The 26,702-nt window shown below is 44.8% G+C and overlaps 1 protein-coding gene and 2 long non-coding RNA genes across 4 annotated transcripts in view; 2 read left to right on the forward strand and 1 right to left on the reverse strand.

The window, feature by feature from the left end:
* Nucleotides 1-4,012: 4,012 nt before the first annotated feature.
* LOC140606889 (uncharacterized) lies at nt 4,013-21,105 on the reverse strand. Its single transcript, XR_012009099.1, has 4 exons — nt 20,915-21,105; nt 6,761-6,874; nt 4,726-4,902; nt 4,013-4,251 (listed from the first exon to the last, which is right to left on the reverse strand). It is a non-coding gene; the product is annotated as an uncharacterized lncRNA (long non-coding RNA).
* KRTDAP (keratinocyte differentiation associated protein) lies at nt 8,500-11,722 on the forward strand. Its single transcript, XM_072812666.1, has 6 exons — nt 8,500-8,639; nt 10,206-10,244; nt 10,332-10,373; nt 10,545-10,589; nt 11,237-11,284; nt 11,559-11,722. Exons 1-6 carry the CDS (start codon nt 8,553-8,555, stop codon nt 11,595-11,597), a joined length of 300 nt encoding a protein of 99 aa, XP_072668767.1. The 5' UTR covers nt 8,500-8,552; the 3' UTR covers nt 11,598-11,722.
* Nucleotides 21,106-21,177: 72 nt separating the features above from the next.
* Nucleotides 21,178-26,702, forward strand: part of LOC140606905 (uncharacterized) — a 47,996-nt gene continuing 42,471 nt past the window's right edge. Inside the window, exons 1-3 of one of the 2 annotated variants that reach the window (XR_012009115.1) lie at nt 21,178-21,369; nt 22,024-22,131; nt 26,129-26,303. This is a non-coding gene — a long non-coding RNA (uncharacterized lncRNA). Of the gene's footprint in view, nt 21,370-22,023; nt 22,132-26,128; nt 26,304-26,702 lie in introns of those variants that run through there. The other variant, XR_012009114.1, reaches the window with a different exon arrangement.

The following is a 26,702-nucleotide window of genomic DNA, read 5'->3' on the forward strand; positions in this document are numbered from 1 at the left end:
AATAAATAAAAAAAGAAACCTGGTCCAAAATGGATTTGGGGAAGCTGTTTTGATCAAACCCGTCTGGGTGAGAGAAAGATGAGGACTATTCCTTTGCTCTGCACCCTACTTTCACTTTTGTCCTTAAATTGGGGCCACCACTTTATAGACACACCTCCTCGTATCCTGCTCTGCTCTATTGCATTTTGTAGATACTACATTTTTTACAAATTGAAGGTTTGTGGCAACTTTGCATCAAGCAAGTCTCCTGGAACCAGTTTTCCAATAGTATTTGCTCACTTCATGCCTCTGTGTTACATTTGGTAATTCTCTCAACATTTCAAAATCTTTCATTATTCTTATATTTGTTATGGTGATCTGCGATCACTGACGTTTGATGTTACTATTATTAATTATTGTGGGGCACCACAAACCGCACCTATATAAGACAGCAAACTTAATCCATAAATCCTAAAAGTAGGTGTGTGTTGACTACTCTACTGACTGGCTGTTCTCCTGTCTGACTCCTCTCCTTGGGTCTTTCTATTCCCTAAGACAACAATATTGAAATTAGGCCAATTGGGGTGCCTGTGTGGCATAGCCAGTTAAGCATCCTACTCCTGGTTTTGGCTTGGGTCCTAATCTTGGAGTTGTGGGATTGAGCCCCATGTTAGCCTCTAAGCTCAGTAGAGAGTCTGCTTAGGATTCTCTCTCCCTCTGCTTCTCCCCTCACTCTGGAATAAATAGATAAATCTTAAAAAAAAAAAAAGGAAGAAAAGAAATTAGGCCAATTAATAACCCTACACTGGCCTCTAAGTATTCAAGTGAAAGGAAGAGTTACATGTCTCTCACTTTAAATCAAAAGCTAGGGGTGCCTGGGTGGCTTAGTTGGTTAATCAACTGCCTTCAGCTCAGGTCATGATCTTGGGGTCCTGGGATCGAGTCCCATGTTGGACTCCCTGCTCAGCAGGGAGTCTGCTTGTCCCTCTCCCTCTGCCCCCTGTTTGTGCCCTCTCTTGCGCGCTCTCTATCTCTCAAATAAATAGATGAAAATCTTAAAAAAAAATCAAAAGTCAGAAATGACCAAGCTTAGTAAGGAAGGCATGTTAAAAGCTGAAATGGACTAAAACCTAGGCCTCTTGCTCTAGTTAGCCATTTGTGAATGCAAAGAAAAAGTACTTGATAGAAATGAAAAGTGATACTTTAGTAAGCACATGATCAATCAGAGAGCAGTCTTGTTGCTGATATGGAGAAAATTTCTGTTCAAAGCAGCTACAACATTTCCTTAAGCCAAAGCCTGATCCAGAGCAAGGCCCTGGCTCTTCAATTCTGTGAAGGCTGAGAGAGGTGAGGAAGCTGCAGAAGAAAAGCTGGAAGCTAGCAGAGATGGGTTTATGAGGTCTAAGAAAAGAAGCCATCTCCACCACAGAAAAGTCCAAGCTGAAGCAGCAAGTGCGAATGTAGAAGCAGCAGCAAGTTACCCAGACGATCTAGCTAAGATAATTCATGAAGGCAGCTACACTTAAGCATTAGATTTTCAAATAGATTTTAAAATATAGATTTTCCTTCTCTATTGGAAGGAGACACCATCTAGGACTTTCATAGATAGTGATAAGTCAATGCCTGACTTCACAACTTCAAATCCCAGGCTGAGATCTACTGCTCAGGAAAAAGAGAGAGAGAGAGAGAGAGAGAGAGAGAGAGAGAGATTCCTTTCAAAATACTGTTCACAATGTACCTGTCACCCAAGAGCTCTGATGGAGATGGAGGAGATTCATGTGTTTTTTTTTTTTAAAGATTTTATTTATTCATAAGAGACACAGAGAGACAGAGGCAGAGGGAGAAGCAGGCTCCAGGCAGGACTTATGCGGGACTTGATCCCAGGACCCTGGGATCATGCCCTGAGCCAAAGGCAGATGCTCAACCACTGAGCCCCCCAGGCGTCCTGAGATTCATGTTTTCATGCCCACTGGTACCATTCAATTCTGCAACTCATGGATCAAGGAGTCATTGTAATTTTCAAAGCTTATTATTTAAGAAATATATTTTATAAGGCAATAGCTGCCATAGATAGTGGTTCCTCTGATGGGCCCAGGCAAAATAAACTGAAAACCTCTTGGAAGAGATTCACTGTTCTAGATGCCATTAAGAATGTCTGTGATTCATCAGAAGATGTCAAAATATCAAGGAGTACAGGGGTTTGGAAGAAGGTGATTCCAAACCCTTGTCGATGACTTTGAGGGGCTCAGGACTTCAGTGGAGGAAGTCACTGCAGATGTGGTGGCAACAACAAGAGGACTACAATTAGAGGTAGAGCCTGAGCGTGGGACTGAATTGCTGCATGCTGAATTGTTTCATGATCAAACTGAAGAGATGAGGAGCTGCTTCTTATGAATGAGCAAAGAAAGTGGAAGTGGTTTCTTTCTTTTTTTTTTAAGATTTTATTTATTTGTTCATGAAAGAGAGAGGCAGAGACATAGGCAGAGGGAGAAGCAGGCTCCAAGCAAGGAAGCCTGATGTGGGACTCGATCCTGGGACTCTGGGGTCACGCCCTGAGCCGAAGGCAGACGCTCAACCACTGAGTCACCCAGACATCCCAAGAAAATGGTTTCTTGAGATAGAATCTACTCCTGGTGAAGATGCTGTGAAGATTGTTGAAATGACAACAAAAGATTTAGAATTTGTCATATTTTAGTTGATAAAGCAGGAGAATTTGAGAGGCCTGACTCCAATTCTGAAGGGAGTTCTACTGTGGGTAAAATGCTATCCAATAGCATCACATGCTAGAGAGAAATTGTTCAGAAAGGAAGTCAATTGATGCAACAAACTTCATTTTGTCTTAAGAAACTGCCACAGTCACCCCAGCTTTCAGCAACCACCACCCTGATCAGTCAGCAGCCACTGACATCAAGGTGAGACCCTCCAGCAGCAAAAACACTCACTTGATGGTTAGCATTCTTTAGCAATAAAGTTTTTCTTTTTTATAACTTAATTTATTTTTTAAGGTTTTATTTATTTATTCATGAGAGACACAGAGAGAGAGAGAGAGGCAGAGACACAGGCAAAGGGAGAAGCAGGCTCCCTGCTCCATGCAGGGAGCCTGATGTTGGACTCGATCCTGGGACTCCAGGATCACGCCCCGAGCTGAGGGCAGATGCTCAACTGCTGAACCACCCAGGGATCCCAGCAATAAAATATATATATTTTTTTATTTATGATAGTCACACACACACACACAGAGAGAGAGAGAGAGAGGCAGAGACACAGGCAGAGGGAGAAGCAGGCTCCATGCACCGGGAGCCCGACGTGGGATTCGATCCCGGGTCTCCAGGATCGCGCCCTGGACCAAAGGCAGGCGCCAAACCGCTGCGCCACCCAGGGATCCCTTAAACTAAGTATTTTGTTTTTTTTTTAAGGCATAATGCTATTACACACTTACTAGACTACAGAATAGTGTAAACATAATTTTTAGGTGCATTGGGAAACCACAAAATTCATTTGACTCAATGGGGTGCCTGGGTGGCTCAGTTGATTGAGGATCTGACTCTTAATTTTGGCTCAGGTCAGGTACTCAGGTTGTACCTGAGATTGAGCCCCACATTTGTCTCTGTGCTGAGTGTGGGGCCTGCTTGAGGTTCTCGCTTTCCCTCTTCCTCTGCCCCTCACCCCTGGGCTCATGCACACACGCACGTACACTCACTCACTCAATCAATAAAGGGGTGCCTGGGTGGCTCAGTTAAGTGTCTGACTCTTGATTTTGGCTCAGATCATGATCTCGGGGTCCTGGTATCAAGTCCTGCATTGGGCTCCAGTCAGTTGTGAGACTGAGCCCCACATTAGTCTCTGCACTGAGCGGGGAGCTTGCTTGAGGGTTCTTTCTCCCTCTCCCTCAGCCCCTCCCTTATGCATAAGCAGGTGCTCTTGCTCTTGCTCTCTCTCTCTCAAATGAATAATTCCTTAAAAATATTAAAAATAAATAAATTCATCTAATTTATTTTATTTTTTTTTTCATCTAATTTATTTTATTGCAATATTTGCTTTATTGTGGTGGTCTGGAACCCAATCTGCAATATCTCCACGGTGTGTCTGTCCTCATATTGGATTTCAACTGTGTAGGGAGGGCGCCTTGCAGTACCTCCTGGAAGCCACAGGGAGGAGAACCCAGCTCTCCCAGGGCAAGATGCTCAATTCTTTGGCTGACTGACAGCTAGCTTCCTGGAGTGTGGGTGATGAATCAGAAAGAGCTAGACTCAAGTCTCCTGGAGCCAGTCCCTGAGGGATGGAGGGAGAAGCTGAGGTGGTCAACATGGTTCTAGACTCTCAGGGTTTTTCTGGTCCAAAAGGCTCAAAGCAGCCCTTTAAAGTTCAAAGTGTCATCTGAAGCAGGCAAAGGCCCTCTGGTGCAAAGGACCCTCTAATAAAAGGGTAGGATGTCCCTTTCTCCTTCCTGGGGCTCTGAAGCAGCCTCTGACTTTCATTTTTCCCTAAAATCCATTCTTCCATGACATCCAGGAAGGATCCATGCTCAGAATCCTCCACAAATCCCAACTGCTCACCATGGCTTGGGGATGATTGGGTTCTGGCCTTCCTCTCCCCTGTCAACCCAGAACTGCTGGGAGAAGCTTTCAAGGAACACTGCTGCCACCTGTCCCTGCAACTCAACGTCTTCAGAAGACTGGAGCTTTAACTGCTTTAGGTCTACGTTAAAATATCCACCCTCAAGCCAGTTGAACCAAGGATACTGACCTGATTGCAATCATATCGCCACTGTTTTATTTTCTCCCCAGAACTTGTCATTCTCTGAAGTTATCTTGTTTCCTAATTTTTAAATTAGATTATGATATGTCTTCTCTGCCAGAACATAGGCTCCACAGGACAGGTACCTGATCCATCTTGAATTCCAAGTGCCAAGAGCCAAAGTGGCTGCCCAGTGTTTGTGAACAGAGAATGGGAAGAGGAATCAGAATTAAGTGGGATTGATCCAGGAAGTCTTCCTGGGAGAAGTTTAATGAGCAAAAGCTACACAGGAACAAAAGGTGGGTGGCAAAGGAAGAAACCAGACCTGCTGGACAACGTGGCTGCTTTCTTGGGTGTGATAGTAATATTGGCAGAGGCACAGGAAAGGAAGGGACATGGATGTCCCAAATTCTGCCTCCCAGTACTCCACACCCCAGCTCCCTTTCTCTTCAAAGATTTTAGGCTTTTCACCTAGGTATTCACCAATATCCCATGGCCCCAGTGTGCATCCCTTCAGATCCCACATTTCCTTTCTGAAGCCAGGAGGCTGGATCCCAGCCCCTAGGTGTGTCTGTAATGTAGCAATCAGGGCTGGGCTTTGCCTCCTACCTACACTCAAGTTCTGGCAGATATGGGGTGGGGTGGGGGCAGGCCTGTGGGAAAACAGGGGTTTACTGGTATTCTCGGAGAGGAAACTAGAAGAGCAACTGGACTTGGAGATGGACTGATGCAGAGCCAGGCAGTGTGGCTCTGCCTGACACCATTAACCCTATGTGATGCATCCAAAGCAATGCTGAAATCCAGCGATTCTTAGCCACCCACCACCCAAATTGCTGGGACTGTGAGAATTCCTTACCCCTTTCTTCCCCCACTTGCCCAACCATGGGACACTGAGCACCCAGGAAACACAAACCCACTGAGGCAGGACAGGGACACTACATTCTAAAGATGGCACTTACAGCATAAATCATGTAAAGCCAAAACTGCCCTTGAAGATCCATCAGGAAGGTACCAAAAGGAAACAAAGCTGTCCAGCATAGACAGTTTTCTTCTCCAGCAAGGGAATGGATTTCTTTGGTTGTGCACACTGTGTTCAGAGGCATTTTACACCTACCCCAAGAGGTACCTGGAGTCCGAGGCAATCGCAGGTTCATTCTGGGGCATACGCTCATTGAGGGCCATTACTCTCTTAATTTTCTGTGTTCATTTTACCAAGAGTGTACAGGTTAACTCGCTGAAAGTAATGCACGTATGCTTGGGAGCTGCCATCTACGGCTGCGTAGGCTGCATGCCTCGAAGGGACACGAGGCGAGGGGACTAACGGGGGCTAAATGCAGCCTGCCCCCCTACTCTCAGGGCATGAGTCCAATTCATGCAAGGTGTTGTGGGCTGGTGAGGTCCTTTATGGGACACAACTCCACAGCACAGCACAGCACAGCACAGCACAGGAGCAAATCTAGGTGCAGGCCCTGGAATCCTGGGGTACTCATGCCAGCCTTGCCACACACTGGCTGTGACTGACCTTGGGTGAGTTACTTAACCTCTACGTGCCGTGGTTCCCCTACCTGTAGAATGTGGATAATTATAGTACCTACCTCACAGAATCACTGTGCTATTTCAATGAGATCATTCATTTAGAGCACTCAGCACAAGGCCTGTCACATAATAAGCCATCAATACATTGGCTAACATTATTAGAAGCATTAGCATTAATTAGGTGGAGAGGAAAACACTGGGAAGTCAATGTGTTACAAAAGAACTCTACAGCTAAACAGATGGTGGTGTTTGGCTCATCTGTTGCTTTGGATCACCCATGCCAAGGTGCTCCTCCATGAGCATGCCTAATGGGAGTTGACTATACAATATCAGTTCTCTTTTGTCCATTCTTCATTCTCTCTGCTCCCAGAGTTGACCCTATTGACCCTATATTAGCTGAATGGTGGTTAATGAGCTCCTTCAGTCACTGTTAACTAATTAATAAGAATCCATTACACATTAAAAACTTGTGTCCTCCAGAAAACCTTTTGAGAGGCACTCCACCCACCTCAAGCATCTTCTCACTCGTCTCCTCCAGCAGCCTGACCATGCATGATAGTCACTGCCACCTGGCCATCTGCACTTAGTGAGTGTTCTTCAAGTCCTGTCTCCTCAGGTACCTCTACAAAGGAGGAGATGCTGTTATAAAAACAGAGATTTCCTGAGCCTATAGAGGGGCCAAGGTGGGGGGGCATGATGGGAATTGAAGCCCCAACTCCTGGGGTTCCTAAAGATTGTTCATGAGTGCCATCTAGCTCTTCCACCCCAGGCCTGCCATCTGTGTGCATTGCATCAGGTTGGGGCAAAGAGGCCTGCTCTCAAATAAGGTCTTGCTTTGTCCTGGCAGCAGCAGCCTATGTTCTGGCACCTCCCTATAACACCAGGAACCGGCTGGTCCACCTGAACCTCGTAGAGAAGGTGGCTTGATTAGGAGATTTTGTCACTTTGTGGTGATACAACTCCCAAGTTGGGGTATGGGACAGGGGGCGGGAGAAGCTCGATGAAATGGACAAGGCACTCAAAGTTCAGGACCTAGATCCTATCTCCAAAGGGCCATCTTTTTTTTTTTTTTTTTAATTCATGAGAGGCAGAGAGAGGCAGAGACACAGGCAGAGAGAGAAGCAGACTCCATGCAGGAAGCCCGACATGGGACTCGATCCCGGGACTGCAGGATCACGACCTGAGCCCAAAGCAAATGCTCAACCACTGAGCCACCCAGGCGTCCCTAAAGGGTCGTCTTTAAGACCTGTGTGTGTGTGTGTGTGTGTGTGTGTGTGTATCTGTTGTTTTCTCCCCTGCGTGTTCTCTAGTCCTTGTCTTCTTAGTTCAAGATAGTCATCTCTCTGAAGACCCAAGAGTAAAAGATGGGCAGCTGGATAATGGGAGGGGTCCGGCCCCAAAGAAGGAAAGTGTACAACTTGGTGGAAGGATGCTCGAACCCTAACTTATCCCATCTAACAAATGCTGGCTCTTCCTGTAATCTGTGTAATGCATGGTGTAGGGGCATATAAAGGTGATTAAGAGTTGGTTCTCGGCTTCAAGGAACTTCATATTCTAAGAGAAAAATAAGAAGAAAGCATGAGTTACCCCAGGTACAATGCCAGAGATATAAATGAATTGCTATGGCAATTCCCCAAGAAGGGAAGGGTATGGGGAATGAGGGTGAAGGATGATGGGAAAAATCAAGGAGCTTCATCCAACATGGATGTTGGGTTCTGAGAACTAGAGATGACAAGAAGGGCATTTTAGGAATAAGCAAGAGCAAGGGAAGATGCTTGCAGGACCAAGAACGGTATATTTGGTAGGGAGTCCAGTTTGGCCAGAATGTAGGGTCACATGCAAAGGAGTAAAAAAAGAACAAGTCAGAAAGACATGTTGAGGCCAGAGCATGGAAGTCTAGGAGTTTATACAGAATTGGGAAGGGTGGGGAAAAGCCAGAATTATGAGAGCAGAATGAAGGATATAAGGGAAAGAGATAAAGACAAAAGGAGAGGTTGCTTGGGTGTCACTGCCAGTCCTTTGGAGGGACAGGTTCAACCTGTCTCCATCCCAGCTCCATTGGCATGAAGCACCCCATTGCCATCTCACCTTCCTAGTGCCTGGGGCAGAATGTGAATTGAGAAATCCAAGGTAAGTGGGGAACAGTCTACACCTCCCCTTCCCAGAGCCCCGGGGGTGGGCGATGGGATCTGGGGGTGAGTCAGTGGGGTGGGGACCCCATTTCTGCTCACATCCACCTCCCTGGGAATATAAAGGGCAAGCGGTGAGGCCCCGCCTCAGAGCACCCCAAACTTGACACCATGAAGATCCCAGTTCTTCCTGCTGTGGTTCTTCTCTCTCTTCTGGCGCTCCACTCTGCTCAGGGGGCTTCCCTGGGGAGTTCTGAGGTGAGCACATCACCTGGATTCTCTTTCTTTTATCCATTACCTCACTTAGTCCTTCATTCCTTTACCTTCTATGCATTACTGGGTGTGTGGCTCCTGTTTTTGGAGATTATCAAAGGCTGAATGAAAAGTAGGGGCTTTGAGGAAGGGAAGAAAGAAGGAAGGAGACAAAGCACTCCCAGGAAGACATGTAGATGGAGATGCTTTATTTCTGGAAGGGATGGTTGAGAGTGTAGGTGGAAGCTAGACATCTGAATCCTGGGAGGATTCAGGGGCTGAGGTCGGTCATCTGGGCTCAGCCTCACCTGTGTTTCATCTACTCCCAGGGAATGGCTTCCAGGTGACTGCAAGCTCCCTGCTGTCTCTGAAGCCTAGCCATAGCACGGATCCTTAGGAGGCAGTCTCCAGCCAGGAGGAAGCTGGAGGGCCCTCTCTCTCCCAAGGTTGGGGAAGAGTGTCCGTGCTGGATTGAAAAGTCTAAGATGGGATCACATACACAATTGCTTGGGGTCCAAGCAAGTGAAGTCAGTGAGCAGGCGGGCTGGTGGGGCCCCAGGGAAGATGGAGCGGACTTGCCCAATCTAAAAGGGTCCCTGTATATCACCTTTTTATAAAATATTTTATTTATTTATTTGAGAGAGAGTGAGAGAGCGCACGAGCAGCGACCAGGGAAAGGGAGAAGCAGGACCCCCGCTAAGCAGGGAGCCCAATGCGGGACTCAATCCCAGGACTCTGGGATCATGACCTGACCTAAAGTCAGCTGCTCAACCGACTGAGCCACCCAGGCGCCCAGTCTGTATACCATCTGACTGCTACTAAGCAGGAAAACATACTGGTGTGATCAGAGGTTTTAAATTTTCAGGAGAAGCCAGAAGAAATCTGATTTATGTATTTTAATTAGAAATGTATTATTCAAATTAAAAAACAAGCCAAACTGCTATGAGAGCTAAACATTTGGGTCTAGCCTATAGGATAACCATTTATGACCTCTGTAGTGGAAAGGAAGAGCTAAGGGACAATGAAGCCAAGCAGGGAGAGTGACAAGATGGGGTGCACTGAAGTCCGAGGGCGCTACTACGTGGGGGAGGGAAAATGGTGACTCTGACTTTGGTCGCAATAAAGTCACAAAGCAAACCAATCTCAATCAATTAAAGGCAGGCAGGGCACCTCAGCAGCGTGGCTTCTACCTGCGTGCTAATCTCCCCCACCCAGCTCTATGGGCTAAGCGTAGGAGTCTCAAAAACATCCCAAGTCAACTGCATGGCAACACTGGCTCAATGTTCTTGGGAGGAGTCCTCTCTTCTCCACCCCTTGCACCTGCTGCTTACCGCGGATGCAGGCCTGGCCTTTTAGCTTCTGTCTCACGCACACCACTCTGTTCCTTCCTCTTTGCCTTGCACATCTGTCAACCATCTGTCTTACTGGAATAGAGCATGTTATCTGAGGCCACATGGTGGACTGGCCCCATGGGGGCCTGGCCTGTGGAGGAAGGCAGGCCTGGCAGAGAGGGTTTTGGGACAAGGACTTGCCATTATGTGATCATTTGGCTTTCTCCCCTTCATTTTCCAGGAAGAAACGACCATTGGTAATTATGCAGCAGGCCCTGAGGTAAACTCCCTCCCACATTCTAGCCTGAGTCTGTGCCCTGTCCTGTGCCCCTAAGCCACTCTCTTAACACCCCGTCTCTTTGCTTAGGCCTTTAACGCTCAATTCCTGAACATCGACAAGTTGCGCTCCGTAAGTACCATTCTCTAGTGTTGCCCCCGCAAACATCCACACCGTAAAGACCAGTGCCGTAGTAGACAGCTTGCAGAGCTGCCATGAACCCCTTATCTTTTCCAGGAGGCTGGGGGCTGAGTTCTGTCCTCCTCTGGAACTGACCTTCTTCTGGTCTCTCTGTCTCCACAGGCTTTTAAGCCGGATGAATTCCTGAACTGGCATGCCCTCTTTGAGGTAAGTGCATGGGCCCTCCTTCCTCTCCTTGACTGTCTGCAGTCTTTCCAGGGTAGGGCCAACACATTCTAGTTCTAGCCCTTTGGGTTCTTTCCTGAGTTCTCAGAGGAAGTCATCACCTTGCTGGACAGAAGTTTCTTCAGGAGGCTGACATGGCCACACCTATTTTCCCAATGTGGCAGTGGGGGAGCAGAGCCAGAGTCAATTCCAAAATAGGCAGAACTTAATCAGACAGGTGTTTGTTTGAATTTCTTTATCATCTATGAAGAAACCGAGGCCCTAAGTTGGGTGGCTTACAAGTAGAAGGAAAAGTCAGCGACAGCGTGGGCATTAGAGCCTGTGTCACACGACTGCACATTCTTGCTACGTGTCCTCGCACAAATGTCTCTCAGTCTCAGCTTCCTCGTCTCTGATGCGGGCTTGCTAGTACCTACCTCAAAAGGTAGCTGTGCAGACCAATGAGAGCATGCCTACAGAGCAGCTAGTATAAGGCAGATACAGATTGGGGGCTCAGGAAATACTAGTTCTTTCTGTAATTAGAAGTGATAACACCATCCCCACTATGGAGAGCTCATTCACTGAGTGTTTACTGATCCATGCCCACCTGACCTGTAACACATCACTCTCGCTCTTTCTTTCTCTTTTAGTCTATCAAAAGGAAACTTCCTTTCCTCAACTGGGATGCCTTTCCTAAGGTAAGAGGCGGTGGGCAGTAGAAGGATAGAAGTCGGGGGTGAGGGAAGAAGTAGACGATCTGGGAGGAAGGTGAGGACGGGTAACAGAAGACAAACCTTCCTCTCACTAAAACTAAGGGAAGTCTCAGCTACTGTATTTAGAGAATGAGAACTCAGATCAAGGCAGAGACTCCTTTCTATCACTGCCTCACGCTGTCCTGGGCTTCCTCACAGGGGACTCCAGCTCCCTGCCCCCAAGGGTCCCCCAATCTGATCACATCCTCTCTCCCTCCAGCTGAAGGGTTTGAGAAGTGCAACTCCTGATGCCCAGTGACCGTTCCCTTCAAGACAGAGCACTGCTGACACCCACTGGAAGAGGGGCTGGTGTGGGATCTGATCACCAGCTTACAATTACTCTCTCTGGGCTCAGTAACACCAATAAAATGTTTTCCAACCTAACAGTTCCTGTATCTGTGTCTGTCCTTATCCCACTGGGCTCTAGAAGGGAATGAGGATGAAGTAAGCTCCAAGGCTGGTAGGCAGAAATCTTGAATTCTGAGAAGGTAGTAGCAATGACATAGGAGGAAGTAGGGAGGGCTTACCAAGATGGCAAGAGATGCTGTGTGTCTTAGTTCCTCAGTACTGGCTGACGTACTTGAAGAGCATGAAGCTGTGAGTTGTTTGCTAAGATCTTCAAGGAATCAAACCAGCAATTACTGGTACTTCCCCTCCACCTGCCTTTTGAGAACCTGATTACCTTGGTGGGGTCAATGTGGTATAAGAGAGCTACCTGGAATCTAAGGCTCAGAAGCCAGCTGAAATCATATGAGCTCATCTAAAATCCCTTTTTAAGAATTAGGTAGCTTGTAAATAAAGAAGACTCGTGATGTGATCCTGGGCCATCTAAGCCTCCATTTGTTTATCTGTGAACCGAGCATGGAAATAAACAAGAATGATAATAACTACCCTGTGGTGTTGTTATGCAAGTCAAAAGAGATAAGGTAGGTAAAGCCCCTTGCACAGGGCTGGGCATACAGTAGGTACTCACGAAATGTTCCTTCTATGTCCCCTTTCAATGCCCCCAGAGAGCTGCCCCAATGACCCAGATTCATTATGGACTCCCTCACCAATCCATCCATCCATTCATTTACTGCAAAGGTCTTGAAACATGGAATGGGTTACATCTCAGTTCTGCACGTGTATCCCGCATAGAATCTCTGCGTCTGCTCTGGGTACTTAAAATGTTGACTTAGTGGGGATTATTTTCGGTTTCTCGAAAATTGGGAAAATCGGAGAGCAATGTACTTGCGACTGGCTTAAATCCAAGCCTTCTTTACAGGATGTGGTCTCGAGATCTGTAAAATTCCCCTTGGCAAGTGTCACTTATTTACAGTGCCTTTTGACTTGTATCAGTGACTGAGTTTGCAAACTCTGGTCTATAGCTTACTTGAGGAAGTGGACTACAAAGGGAAATTAAACTTGTGTAGGGAAGCAAAAACTTCCTTCTACTCTCTGAAATTCTGTGGCTGGCCTAAGAATTAAACTGATATAAGACAGGTTAACAGGAGAAAAGCATAAAAAGTTATTATATATATGCATATATAGATAGTTTTCTTATTTATTTGAGAGAGTGCAAGAAAATGGTGGGGGAGGGGCAGAGAGAGGAAGAAGAAGACCCCTCACTGAGCCCCACATGGGGCTCAATCCCAGGACCCTGGGATCATGACCTGGGCTGAAGGCAGACACTTAACCGACTGAGCCACCCAAGAGTCCCTATTTAATATATTTTTACACGTATACAGGAGTCTTCAGAGGGAAAGAAGACTCAAAGGAGCCATTAAAAAGGTATAAAAAGGTGTAAAATGTATAAAAAGCTTATATGTCTTTTGTATGCAACAGATGACAGATTGTGGGGATGTGATAAGACAAAGGGGGCAAGACAAGACTGGGGACAAGAAGTTGTGGGACAGTGATTAGGAAATATATGGGTGAAACTAATGGCAGGTAGGGGTTATTCTAGTACGTTTGTTTGTACAGGCTGGACTTGACTCCCAGGCTCTGCTGATAAGAATGTCTTCTCTTCCTGGTACAGGGAGGGCACCATTCTCAAGGAAAATTTTTATGACTTGCTTTTAGGTAGAAAGGGCAAGGTCAGAGAGCCCTTCCTGCATCTGCTATTTCTGAATTGCCTTCAACTTAAAATAATCAATATGCAAAAAGCAGTGTATTTTGGGGTGGCATGTTCTGAACCCCTTTACTTGGCTCCTGCTTCCAGACTAGACAAATAAGATATATAAATGTTGCTTATACCCCTTCCTTCTGGTTAACTAAAAATAACAGACACACACATAAATGAGAAGCAACTTATACATGGGATCATCAATAAAAAAGAAAAAGAAAGGAGCATGCTCATGTGCTACAATCAATTAAAATATTTAGCAAAGATTGAATGTTCATAATTTGGGTGATTGGAACTAGAGTAGAGGAAGGCAGTGGGGAGGTCCTCAAGATGTATGTATTGAGCGGATAGGTTTTAGGGGAGGCCACGAGTCATCACACACAAGTCATGAGCATCTTTGAGATAAAGCAGGAGTTCTCAGAGTGTAGGCCGGGAATCAGCAGCATCCGCATTACATGGGAATTTATAAGGAGCACAAATCCTTGGGCCCCATCCCATATGAATTAAATCAGAAACTGAGGGTGGGGCTCAGTAATCTGTTTTAACAAGCCCTCTTGATGATTCTGATGCATTAACGCTTCAAAACTATTGAGAAAAAGAAAGCCAGAGAATGATTAATGTAAAATTCAGGACCTTGATTACCTCTAGTGGGAGAGACCATCATGTGATAGGGGAAGGGAACCCGGAAGGGGTTGGTGATGATGCAGGAGAGCTTGGTTCTCGTCTCACAGACTCAAAGAATGAATCTTGTGGACAAAGGACAGTGAGTAAAGCAATAGAAGTTTATTAAGTGAGGATACAGAGAAAGCTCTAAAAAATGAGAGGGGTCCCAACAGGGTTGCCATTGAGGGCTTTTTTGGCTGGCCTTTTTCAGAAAACCTGAGTAGGGAGTTGATGGACTTGACATTTCTTGTGCCCTCTTGAGTGAATGACATGACTGTTTTGAGTCCCGATGATGACTTGATAGCCGTTGAAGGAAGATACTCCCTAGCATTTGAGCCAGAGGCCAGATTTACTTCCTTATCTCTGTTTTTGTTGCATCTCAGTGTCCTTGGGACTTATGGGAACACTTCTCTCATGAATATCTTTGGATCTGCTTCCGGGGAAGGTCAGAGAGTCCTACTTGTATCTGTTTTCTTAATTTTCTTCAGCTTGAAATATTCAGTGTACCAAGGCACCATATTTAGGGTAGCACGTTCAGAACTCTGTCAACATACGTTTTGTACACACTTCCGTATGTACTATTTCACAGTAAGCTACTACTAAAACAAGAGAATATCTTTGAGTAACTTGTGAGTGCTTAGGGAATTACAGAGAAAAGCAAAAATTTTTAAGTCCATGAAGACTGGAATCTTATGGGGAAAAAAAGAGCATTGATATGTTTGTGTAAACGAGTGATGGATGTACTCTGGATCAAGTGAAATGGACAGAAATATACCAACACGGGCCAGGTAATTCAGAGGATTCAAAGAATGGAAGACAAGACCTATTCCCTGTGGAATATGTAGGATGAGGAAGAAGTCAGGATGGAATCACACTTTACTGTATACTTCACACAAACCACAAATGCCTCTTGGATAGATAGTACACCACCCATTAAATGGGATGTAGAGACATATGTTGAGATATGGAACAATCTCAGATACAGTAAAATGAAAAAGCAGCAGAGCAGTGTGAACAGTATGTTAAAAAAAGAGATGGTACAAATAGATGTTCTTACATGCATGAGATAGCTCTAGACTAAAACTCAAGAATTAGCAGCTTTCACCTCTGGAGGCTGATGTACTTTTACTGTGAGTCCTTTTGGATTTTATGAAAAATTTTTTTAATTCTGTGCACTCTTACATATTCAAAATAATATGTTAAAAAACTAAAATTCTCTAATAAAACAAACACACAAACAACCCTTTGCCTTTTATGGTAACAGGGCCCAGCCCATGAACTGGCCCAGACTGTGCACTTCTTATTGAATGAATGAAATCAATTTCCCATACATTTACCATACCTCTTTGCTACTTAAAGTGTGGTCCTTATTGGTGGGGTCTAAACCATAATGAGATACCACCTCACACCAGTTAGGATGGCTAAAACTAACAACTCAGGAAACAACAGATGGTAGTGAGGATGCAGAGAAAGGGGAACCCCTCTTACACTGTTGGTGGGAATGCAAGCTGGTACAGCCACTCTGGAAACAGAAGGGAGGTTCCTCAAAAAGTTAAAAATAGAGCTACCCTACGATCCAGCCATTGTACTACTAGGTATTTTTCTAAAGGATTCGAAGGGGCACCTGCAGCCCAATGTTTATAGCAGCATTGTTCACAATAGCCAAAATATGGAAGAGCCCAGATGTCCATTGACAGATAAATGGATAAAGATGTCGTGTGTGTGTGTGCATGTGTGTGTGTGTGTATGGAACTAGAGGTATTATGCTAAGTGAAATAAATCAGTCAGAGAAAGATAATTATCATATGATTCCACTAATATGTGCAATTTAAGAAACAAAACAGATAAACATAGAGAAGACAAAGAAAAATAAGACAAAATTAAAGGGAAACAAACCATAAAAGACCCTTAACTGTAGAAAACAAACAGAGCTGCTGGAGGGGAGAGGATGGGGGAAAGGATAACTGGGTGATGGGTGTTAAGGAGGTACGTGATGTAATGAGCACTGGGTGTTATATGCAACTGATGAATCACCAAATTCTACCTCAAACTAATAATACACTATATGTTAATTAATTGATTTTAAATAAAAATTAAAAAAAAATAAAGTGTGGTCCTTAAACTAGCAGCATTAACATCACCGGGTTCAGGAAAAATTCACTCAGCCCACCCCAGAGCTAAGGAATCAGAATACACATTTTAACCAGACATGCCCCCTCCCAGGGTTCAAATGCACAGTGAAGTTTGAGAAGCACTGCCGGAGGCGTTAAGTGCTGTGCAGAAATGCCTCCTAACAGCTTATGATCCAGCTGATGATAAAGGAAGTACACCGGAAGTGCTGGATACCACTAGAAAATATGTGTTTAAATTCAGCAGAAGGGAGAAATTCCTTTTGAGTCAGGGTAAGAACAGCAGGGGAAGTAACTTCTGAGTGGGGCATTCATGATGGGTCTGAAAAATGATTCGACTGATTTCAGTCCAACATGGAGTTTAAGAAACAAAATAAAGGATCATTAGGGGGAAAAGAGAGAGGCAAGCCAAGAAACAAACCATCAACAAATTGATGGTGTGAGAAAGGAGGGGAGTCAGAAGCCTGATGGAGATTAAGGAGGGCTCTTGTCTTGAGGAGTACCGGGCATGGAAGAGCTGAATCGCTAAATTGTACACTTGTGACCAATATTAAACTGTATGTTAGCTAACTAGAATTTAAACAAAAACTTAAAAAACAAATCAACAACAAACTCTCTGGTTACCTTTAGAGGCTGCCGGGAACCCATTCATTATTTTGAGAACTGATAAATCCAGGGAATAGCTCAAGCGTTCATTCTCTTTCTTGTATAAATGCGCCTGGGGCAAACCAACAAGTTTTCTTTACACAAGGATTTGCAGCTAATAAATGCAGACAGAATAACAGAATTCTAATACTGCCATTTTTGCAAAACTTAATAAAATACTGGATTGAGGTTGGCATCAATGATTGCTAAAACTGCCCGGTGAAAGGCCGACAGGGAACTTTAGAGTGGTGGGTCAGGCTGACAACCTGTGAACTCATGGATCCACCTGACACTAAAAGGCTCAGGATAAGGAGACTAGTCTCTGCAGATCTTATAGGAGAGAAGGGATGGATCACCACTGTGGAATGTTCTGGCCAAAAATCACCCCCCAAATCTGATTAAACCTTTGGAAGCTAGATCTAACCACCAGTTTGCAGGGGGAGCAGAAAGGAACCTGGTAAAGGGCTCCAGGGAGAAATCAGCAACACCACGGGCCTTCTGGAGGCCTAATAGGTCTGTTTCCTTAACAAAAACATCATAGGAAAAAAAGAGAAAGGGGGGAAGGAATTTAAAGATAAAAACAAATTTAGGAAGTAGATCATATAAATGCAATGTACAGATCTTGTCAGTATCTTGATTTGAACAAATCAACTACAAAGAAAAAGATTTATGAGATGGTAAAGCAAAACTGAACATTGACAGATTGACACTGAGAAATTATTCATCTTTCTCAGATGTGATATGGTATGGTGGTTATGTTTTTGAAAAAGAATCATTACCTTAGAGATACATAATGATGAATTTACAGATGAAATGACAGACTAGGATCTAATCTAGTGGAGTGAGAAGGTTGGGGTATATAGTGGAAATAAGGTGGTAACTACTAAAGCTAAGTGATGGATATTGAAGGGTTCATTATACTAGCTTTTGTAACTTTTGTATATTCTGAAAATTTCCCTAATAAAAGTTTTAAAAAATATTTTTTAAAAAGCACACTTACATACTTTTGGACCAAGGGAGAGGGCAAAGGATGGTGCTTTGTGGGTAGAGCTATACACACAGAACTGGTAGTGCAGGATCCTGGCCTGGGACATTGTAATTCAGTTTGGCTATCCTGTAGGTGTTAGAAATGTAGGTTGGGTCAGATGATGGAGGGCACGAATGCAAGGCTGAGAGATTTCCACTCCATCCTCTGGTCAGTGAAGGTGGTCATAGCCACAGCTACAACTGCAACAAGCCACCCTTATTTGGCTGTTATCAGGAGCTAGGCTGTATGCCAAGTGCTTTGCGTATATTATCTCAGTTGATCCACATAACAATGCCGGTGGGTTGGCAGACATCATTTCCCCATCTTACCAATGAAGAAACTGAATCTCAGAGAGATAAAGTAATTTGTTTAGGCCAACACAGAGCCAGTACCTGGCAGAGTCAGGATTAAACCCGCCCACGTCTAGACTATTACCCCACTTTAACTGCACTAGTTCTAACTTCATTTGCTTTATGTACTGGGGTTCCATATAAGATTTCGCTGGACAAAATGCTTCCATTCCTTAAAAAAAGATTTGGAAACCACTGCTGTGAATGATGAGCAGTTGCTGAAGGCATTGAGGCAGTATTGTCTAATGGTTAGATCACAAGGTTTTGTTCTTGTTTTTTTTTGTTTGTTTATTTTTAAATCAGTCAGACCTGGTTTCAAAACCTAATCCTACCACTTTATTAGCTTACGTGACCTTCGGGGATCAAGGCCTCAGCTTCCTCATTTGTAAGGTAGGAATAATACTGGTACTTCAAAGCAATTAAGAAACAATAAATATTAGCCCAACTTTATATTAACAAACAGCAGGTGTTCTTATTATGCTACACATCTCCTGTCACATCAGGACCCAGACAGATGCATACGCGAAGAACTGATATTCACCACTGCATTCATTTGCTTCCTTCCAACAGATGAAGAAACGTAAGCTCAGAAAAGTGAAGTGCCTTTCCCAAGGGCAGAGCCAAGTTTTATTTTTATTTATTTATTTATTTATTTATTTATTTATTTATTTTTAAAGATTTTATTCATTCATTCATAATAGACAGAGAGAGAGAGAGAGAGAGGGAGGGAGAGAGCGAGGCAGAGACACAGGCAGAGGGAGAAGCAGGCTCTATGCAAGGAGTCCGACATGGGACTTGAACCTGGGAATCTGGGATCACGCCCTGAGCCAAAGGCAGGCACTTAACCGCTGAGCCACTCAGGTGTCCCATGTCATGTTTTTGAGTATGTATAAAATATCTCATAATCAAATATTTAAGGCAACAATAAAGACACCTCAATTTCAACCTGCCCAAAGCCATTTCAGCCATGAGGGGATTCTGTGGCTGACAGCACTTATGCTACCTCCTCAGCACATTTATCATTACTAAAAACATCTTCTACAATTTGTTATCTTTATGTTACTCTAGAGTTGCTGTCCAATGCAGTAGCAACAAGCCACATGTGGCTACTGAGGATCTGAAATGTGACTAACCACAACTGAGATATGGACAAGTGTAAAACACAAACGCTGGATTTTAGATATTGCACACATATACACACAATATATAAATATCTCACTAATATTTTTTGTATTACACGCTGAAATAATATTTCAGATATATTAAGTTAAATAAATTCAAATTAATTTCACCTGTATCTTCTTACTTTTTCAAAATTTGGCTATTGGAAAAATTCAGGTTACTTATGTGGCACACATTACATTTCCAGTAGATAGAGTTGACCTAGAAAGAGATCAGTCCCATAAAGTTCATGGGAACTCTTTTCTTTCCCACTACAGGCCTAGCATATAATGTGGGGCACAGAGTAGGTAACTTGAAAACACTCCTGAACTGAATGAAGGACTGGCCCTCTTGTCCACGCCGAAGCCTACATCTGGGGATGCACAATCAAGCTTCTGTCAGAGACCGCCAAACGAGAACTTCCCTTCACGTGTTCCTGCTGAGAGGCCCCTCTCCAAGGTACCACACAATCCCGGCCCTACCGTAATGGCTCAAACACCTCCCACAGCAAGAACCTCCCTTCCTATGATTCACTCCCTCTCCAACAGGCAAGAAACTCTACCTTAAAATTCCAGAATCTTCCCCCTCCTCCCCCAGATGCCCTGCATTCCTGAGAGAATGTGAGACCCTCTCCCACCATGAAACACCTCATTCCTGCCTCTCCCCCCCAGGCCTCCTCATCACTCATTCCTAATGTAGAATCAGGGGCCAATGTCACTCCAGCACTGGCCACCTGATGAAGAGATCCATTAGGGCTCCAACTATCCACAGATTCCCCCCGTACAGCTTATTCTCAGGAGAGCCCTCCTCACTAACTCCTCACAGAACATCTGGGGTCCTGACCCTAGAACGACTAGGTCCTTCTAGGGTCAGGACTAGTCTAGGTCAGGACTCCTAGAAGCAGGAGACAGGAAGACTAACTTTTGATTCCTTATATTATCTCCAAATGAGATATTTAGAGAGGCAGGCGATGCTACTTCAAAACTACGTCTCATTCCCAGGCCACCTCGCTGTTTCTTATAACTAAAATCGTCTTCACAATCATATTTGCCCTAGATACACTTTTGTATAATTCATTCCATGTAAACCTCTAAAACCCCACACAAGGCTAGGAACAGTTTGCTTTGGCCAGGTGCCTGGGTGGCTCAGTTGGTTAAGCAGTTGCCTTCCGCTCGGCTCATGATCCCACAGTCCTGGGAACATGCAGGATCTGGCTCCCTGCTTAGTGGGGAGTCTTCTTCTCCCTCTGCTCCTCACCCCACTCCTCACCTCTCTCTTGCTCATGTGCCTTATCTCAAATAAATAAGTAAAAATCTTTTTAACCACCCCCCGCCCCACAAATACACCAAAGTTTGCGTTGGCATTGCTTCATTTCCCAATAGACTTCAAAGAAGACCCTCGAAGTCTCTCCTGATCTCAGAGAATCCCTGAGGTCCAGCTGTGACCCCGCAAAGACCCTGCTCAGAGATAAACCGTCCCCTTGAGGCCCAAACTTACAGTTCTTATATCCACGGTGAAGAAGTCAACTTCCAGTTTCAACTCGGCTTGGGACACCAACACCCCCTCCTCGTCCGCTCCCCGTACTCGAGGGCCTGGGCGTCGAGCTTTGTGAGCCGTCCCCACCCTTGTGCTTCTAGTCAGGAGGGACGCCACAGCCTCTCCAATCATTGCCCTTGGCGCTTCTCGTGTTTCCGGGCACACTTCCGGTTGGAGCTACCCTGCGCATGCTCCCTGGCTCTGGCGTCTCAGCTCCCAGGCTTTCCTACCTGTTTCCGCTGCGCGCTCCTCCCACTCGCCCCCCCAGCTCTCCCGTGGCCTGGTAACACATCAACTTTGGTTCGGTGTCTGCAGAGGAAAGCATCTTCAGGCCTCGCTTGAGGGCTGGCTGCCCTCTTTTTTGCCCGCCCGTAGAGGTCCTGAAGGGTGTGTGCACACCGAGAGTTACAGAAAAGGTGGGAAAGCTGAGACACAGGTGTGTGTGTGTGTGTGTGTGTGTGTGTGTGTGTGATGGGGGACACTGGCGTTCTGTCCTAAAGTGGGAACCCGCGAGTTCCCAAAATTTGAGCAGCGCAGAGCTCCTCCAGGACCTAGAAGGTAGAGGGGAGGAATTGAAGAGTGCAAAAAGGTGTTTTCTCTCTTTTAAAGCCTGTTAAAATAAGGGAAAGGAGGAAAACAGTGGGGAAGAAATTAGGAAGACAAACCATGAGAGACTCCTAACTCTGGGAAACAAAGGGTTGCAGAAAGGGAGGTGGGTGGGGGGATGGGGTGACTGGGTGACAGGCATTAAGGAGGGCACCTGATGAGATGAGCACTGGGTGTTATATGTTGCCAAATTGAATTGAAATAAAATTAAAAAAAGAAAAAAGAATCTGGCACTTAAAGCCTGTTACATGTTGAGATGATAATACTTTGAATATGTCAGAGGAAATATAATGTTCATTTCATCTGTTTCTTTTCTTTTTCAATGTGGCTATTAGAAACTTAAAAATAGCTGACATTATATTTTCATTGGACAGTGTGCGTTGATAGGACACATTGCAAAGCTCCTAGGCCAGTGATTGGCACATAATAAGCATCTGATAAATTCTCTAAATGCAATTTTGCAGATTGCTTCCCTGTGAAAAAGCTTTCCCGTGGTTATCGAGGATGCAGCCGTGAGTAAGACAGAACAGCTCTGTGGCACTCGTTTCTAACTGGGGAGACACTTACAATAGGTAAGTGAATACAGAAAGAGTGCACTTTCAGATCATGATAAATAAATGCTGGGAAAGCAATCAAATAAGGGCAGTGGAATAGCAGGGATCGGCAGTGTCTCTTTAAGGCATCAGGGAGGGCCTCTCTGAGCTGGTAATGTTTGAGCTGGGGCCTGAATGACTAACAGAAGGAGCTGGCTGTGGAAGGCCTGGCACTGGAGCTCCAGGCCGAGGAAACAGACTCTCCAAAAACCCTGAATCAGGAATGAGGCTTTTCTAATTGAGAAATGGAAAAGAACTCTTATTTTCAGGGAAAAAGTAGTAGGAAATGAGGCTGCAGAGGTGGAAATGTGGTGTCCTGTAGGTCACAAGGGACTAGTAGGCTTTAGCCATTGGTATTTGAAACATGACTGGAAATCTTTGCAGCCTTCTCCACCCAGTTCTTGCAGAGACTCAAGCCCTGACACTCTGCGGCATCCATTACATGCAATGAATTAGGTCATCTATTGTGATAGAGAGAAAATGGCATTGGCTAGTATCATCCTTAGGAAAATTGAGAAAACAGTCACTCATACCATTCTCTGGAGGGCGTAATTCTTTCCCACGACCCAAGAGAGGCTGCATGAGAGGCGATTTAGCAAGAGATTTGAAAAAGACCACATCAACCACAGTATAGAGAGTACATGGGATGGAGCCAAGAGGAAAGAATGGAAGCATGGAGATCAGTGGGGAGCCTTCACAGTGGCCCAGATGAGAGTTGGCTGTGGCTTCCACTGGGCTGAAGTAGCTGGATGGTGAGAAGTGAGCATGTACTTTGGAACCTAAAACCAGCTGGTGTCAGTGGATTAGACATGGGGAGGGAAAGGAAAGAGAGCAAGGAGTCAAGGATAACTACTAAGTTTTGGGCCTGAGCAACTGGATGAATGCCAGTGTCATGTTGTGGAAGGTGAAATGACACGGGGTCACTTATGTCAAGAGGTTTCAAAATGGAGCTGAGAAGCCATTAAGGAGATGGGCCTTGTGCATTCCCACTGGTGAAATCATGAACTTTTTTTTTTCTTTTTTAAAAGATTTTATTTATTTATTTATTCATGAGAGATAGAGAGAGAGAGGCAGAGACATAGGCAGAGGGAGAAGTAGGCTCCATGCAGGGAGCCCGATGTGGGACTTGATCCCCGAACTGGGATCACACCCTGAGCCAAAGGCAGACGCTCAACCGCTGAGCCACCCAGGCATCCCAAAACCATGAACTTTTGAACTGGGCCAAACTGCAAATATTGCAAGGACTCAGCCTGAACACCTGCGATAGCAAGAGGCTTCACTTAATGATAGCCTTAGCCACCAATTATGTTCAGTTAAGGTTAGTTTTTTTTTGTCACCAACACCAGTCAAAACTCTTTGTAAGCAATATATATAAGCATTCCTTTTGTCTTTAAAAACCCTTGATTTGTGTTCCCTGGGGAAGGACACAATTTTGTTTGGTACCCAAATCCATTCTTCTTGAATTACAAATGAGTGCTTTTTTTTGTTGGTTGGTTGGTTGGTTTGACCCCACCCTACCCCTACCCCCACCCCCATTTTTTTAAAATTTTTATTTATTTATGATAGTCACAGAGAGAGAGAGAGAGAGAGGCAGAGACATAGGCAGAGGGAGAAGCAGGCTCCATGCACCGGGAGCCTGATGTGGGATTCGATCTGGGGTCTCCAGGATCGCGCCCTGGGCCAAAGGCAGGCGCCAAACCACTGCGCCACCCAGGGATCCCCCCACCCCCATTTTTTTAAAGGTCTTTATTTATTTATTTGAGAATGAGAGAGAGAGATAGCAAGAGAGAGCCTGCACGAGCAGGGGCCAGGGAGAGGGAGAAGCAGGTCCCCTCACAGAGTAGGGATCCCTATGTGGGGCTTGATCCCAGGACCCCAGGATTATGACCTGAGCCAAAGGCAGATGCCCAATTGACTGAGCCACCCAGATGCCCCTGGTTTGCTTTTTTGTTTTGTTTTGTTTTGTTTTTTGTTTTTTGAGAGAGAGAGAGGGAGGGAGGGAGAGGGAGAGAGAGAATGCAAGCGTGTGTGTGTCCACAAGGAGTGGGGGGCAGAGGGCGAGGGAGAGAGTCCTAAGCAGAGTCCCGATGCAGGGCTCCATATCACAACCCTGAGATCACGATGTGAGCTGAAATCAAGAGTTGACACTTACCTAACTGAGCCACCTAGGAACCCCTAAGTGCTTTTGTTTTATTTTAGCTCCGTCTCTTTTCTTGATGGACATGTGTACAGTGATTTGGATTCCAGTCCTGTTCTGCTGGATGACCCTGGGCAAATAAGTGGCTTCCTCTCTGTTGAGCCTCAGTTTCCTCATGTATACAATTGGGATTGCCATGGAGTTTTTTTTTTTAAGGTTTATTTATTTATCTTAGAGAGAGAGCAGAGCGATAGGAGCAGAGGGAGAAGGAGAGTGAATCCTAAACAGACTCTGCACAAAGTGCATAGCCTGACTCGGGGCTTGATCTCACAACTCTGAGATCATGACCTGACCTGAAACCGAATCAGCTGCCTAACTGTGCCACTCGGGTACCCACCACTGAGATTTGATGACATCATGCATGAAGAGCATGGGTCTGGCCCATGATAAGCCCTTAAACTGTTATTATTATCATTGTGATCATTCCTGCATGACTAGCATACTTAGTAGGTAAAAGCATGGGCTCTTCAGCCCAGCCAGACCTGAGTTGAGTCCCTGCATTGATTGTTTTGTGACCTCGGTGCAGTCAATTCACCTCCCTGAGCCTCAAGTTCCTTTTCTGTAAAGGGAGTGAATGATAATACCCTCCCTCCAGACACAGTTGTGAGAATTCAGTAAAGTCTTGAGTGTGTGTCCTACTCAGTGTAGGACATAGTAATTGCTCAGTAAACAGGGCCTAAATACTAGACTAATTTGAGTTTTCTTCTCCATGTGTATTTGGGGAGCAGAATTAGTACTTAAGTCTTTGTATTTTTATCACCAAATAATACATGCCTATTGAAAAAATATAAACGGTGCAGAATTACATTAAGTAGCAGATGCAAGTTGACCTACTTCTTCCCCTAACTCTTTAAGTAACCACTGTTTACTGTTGCAGAGCCTTTCAGAATTCCACATACACACGGATGTGTGCATGCACAGTCATGTTTTGCTTGAGGAGGCAGTGTAAGATAATGGCTGAGAGTTCAGATTCCTGAGTCACCCAGGCCAGGATGCTGACCTGCCCCTGCCACTTAGTTGCTGTGAGATATTGGGCAGATTTAATGTTCAGTCTTAAGTCTCAATTTCCCTTTATGTAAGCGGAAAAATCATGGCAGTACTGGTGTTGTGCTTGGGCAAAGAGTAGCTGAATGGTGTGTGCAGAAGGATTAGCATGGTCCACATGGACGAAGGTCTCTAAACACATAGCTGCTATTACTCTATGCACGCATATACTTCATTTGTGCTTTGTTTTATTGCACCGTGAAGATAACTGCGTTTATTTTTACATGTTGAAGGTTTATGGCAACCCTATATCGAGCAAATCTGTCGGCGCTGTGTTTCCAACAACATTTGTTCACTTCGTGTCTCTGTGTCACATTTTGGTCATTCTTGCAATATTTCTAACTTTTTTTTTATTATTATATTTGTTATAGTGATCCGTGATCAGTGATTATGACTCACCAGAAGCTCAGATGATAGTTAGCTTTTGTTAGCAATATAGGATTTTTAAATGAAGATATATACGTTGCTGGTTTTTCTTTTTTTTTTAGACCTAATACTATTGCACACTTAATAAGCTATAGTATTCCTTTTATCTGCACTGGGAAGCCTGAAAAATCATTTGACTTCCTTTATGGAGGAGGTCCAAAACCAAGGCCAAAACATCTCTGAGGTATACCTGTGCATTTGTTTTAAGGTTATAGATAATACTGTTTTCTTTATACCCTCTGCAACTGCTCTTGTAGCTTAATAAGATGTCTTGAACCTCTTTCCACACCAAGACTTGATTTGTTACAGGCTTCCAACTCCTCAGCACTAAGTTTCTGCTTCTGAGAGATTCCTGGCTGCATTATCAACAACAGAGACCATGCCTTTTGTGGTTGCCTGGGCCTTCCAGGCTCTGGAGGCAGGTAATAACCTTATCTACCCAGGAGGTGGCAGGCAGATTCCAAGAGAGGCTAGCAGGGAAAGTGTGGGGTTCTTTGTAACCTTTTACCTCTGTGACCTTTGGGACTTAGTGTGTCTCCTGAGGTTGCATCTAATTTCCCTCAAGGGGCCCTAAACCCTGTTTTCACTTTTCCCTGGAGGTCCTCAGGCAGAGTCCAGATTCTGCAGAGTCCAAGTTCGTCCTAGATTTCAAGACCTTAATTTCATTGTTTTACAGGACCTGCTGTCTAGAGTATTTTTTAACTGGCTTTATGATTATATTATAGTTTCTTGTTACCTTTTTTAAAAGAGAGTCTTCTAGTTATGGTAGATAGTTATTTCAATCCCTTCTCTCCCCACCATATATATACTGTTCATTAATTCTGGGACTTATTCCCTCTCCTTCTAGGATCTAAGCACCCTCCCAAGTACCAACCTCTTCTCT

Source organism: Canis lupus, chromosome 1, assembly GCF_048164855.1.
Source record: "Canis lupus baileyi chromosome 1, mCanLup2.hap1, whole genome shotgun sequence".
Lineage (NCBI taxonomy): Eukaryota > Metazoa > Chordata > Mammalia > Carnivora > Canidae > Canis > Canis lupus.

What these genes read in the sequence shown, in the direction of transcription:
- KRTDAP (XM_072812666.1), top strand. Translation starts at nt 8,553, where the DNA reads ATGAAGATCCCAGTTCTTCCTGCTGTGGTTCTTCTCTCTCTTCTGGCG. An exon ending in ACATCGACAAGTTGCGCTCC is followed by an intron (nt 10,374 to 10,544) that starts GTAAGTACCATT and finishes CTGTCTCCACAG; the next exon opens with GCTTTTAAGCCGGATGAATT. An exon ending in ACTGGCATGCCCTCTTTGAG is followed by an intron (nt 10,590 to 11,236) that starts GTAAGTGCATGG and finishes TTTCTCTTTTAG; the next exon opens with TCTATCAAAAGGAAACTTCC.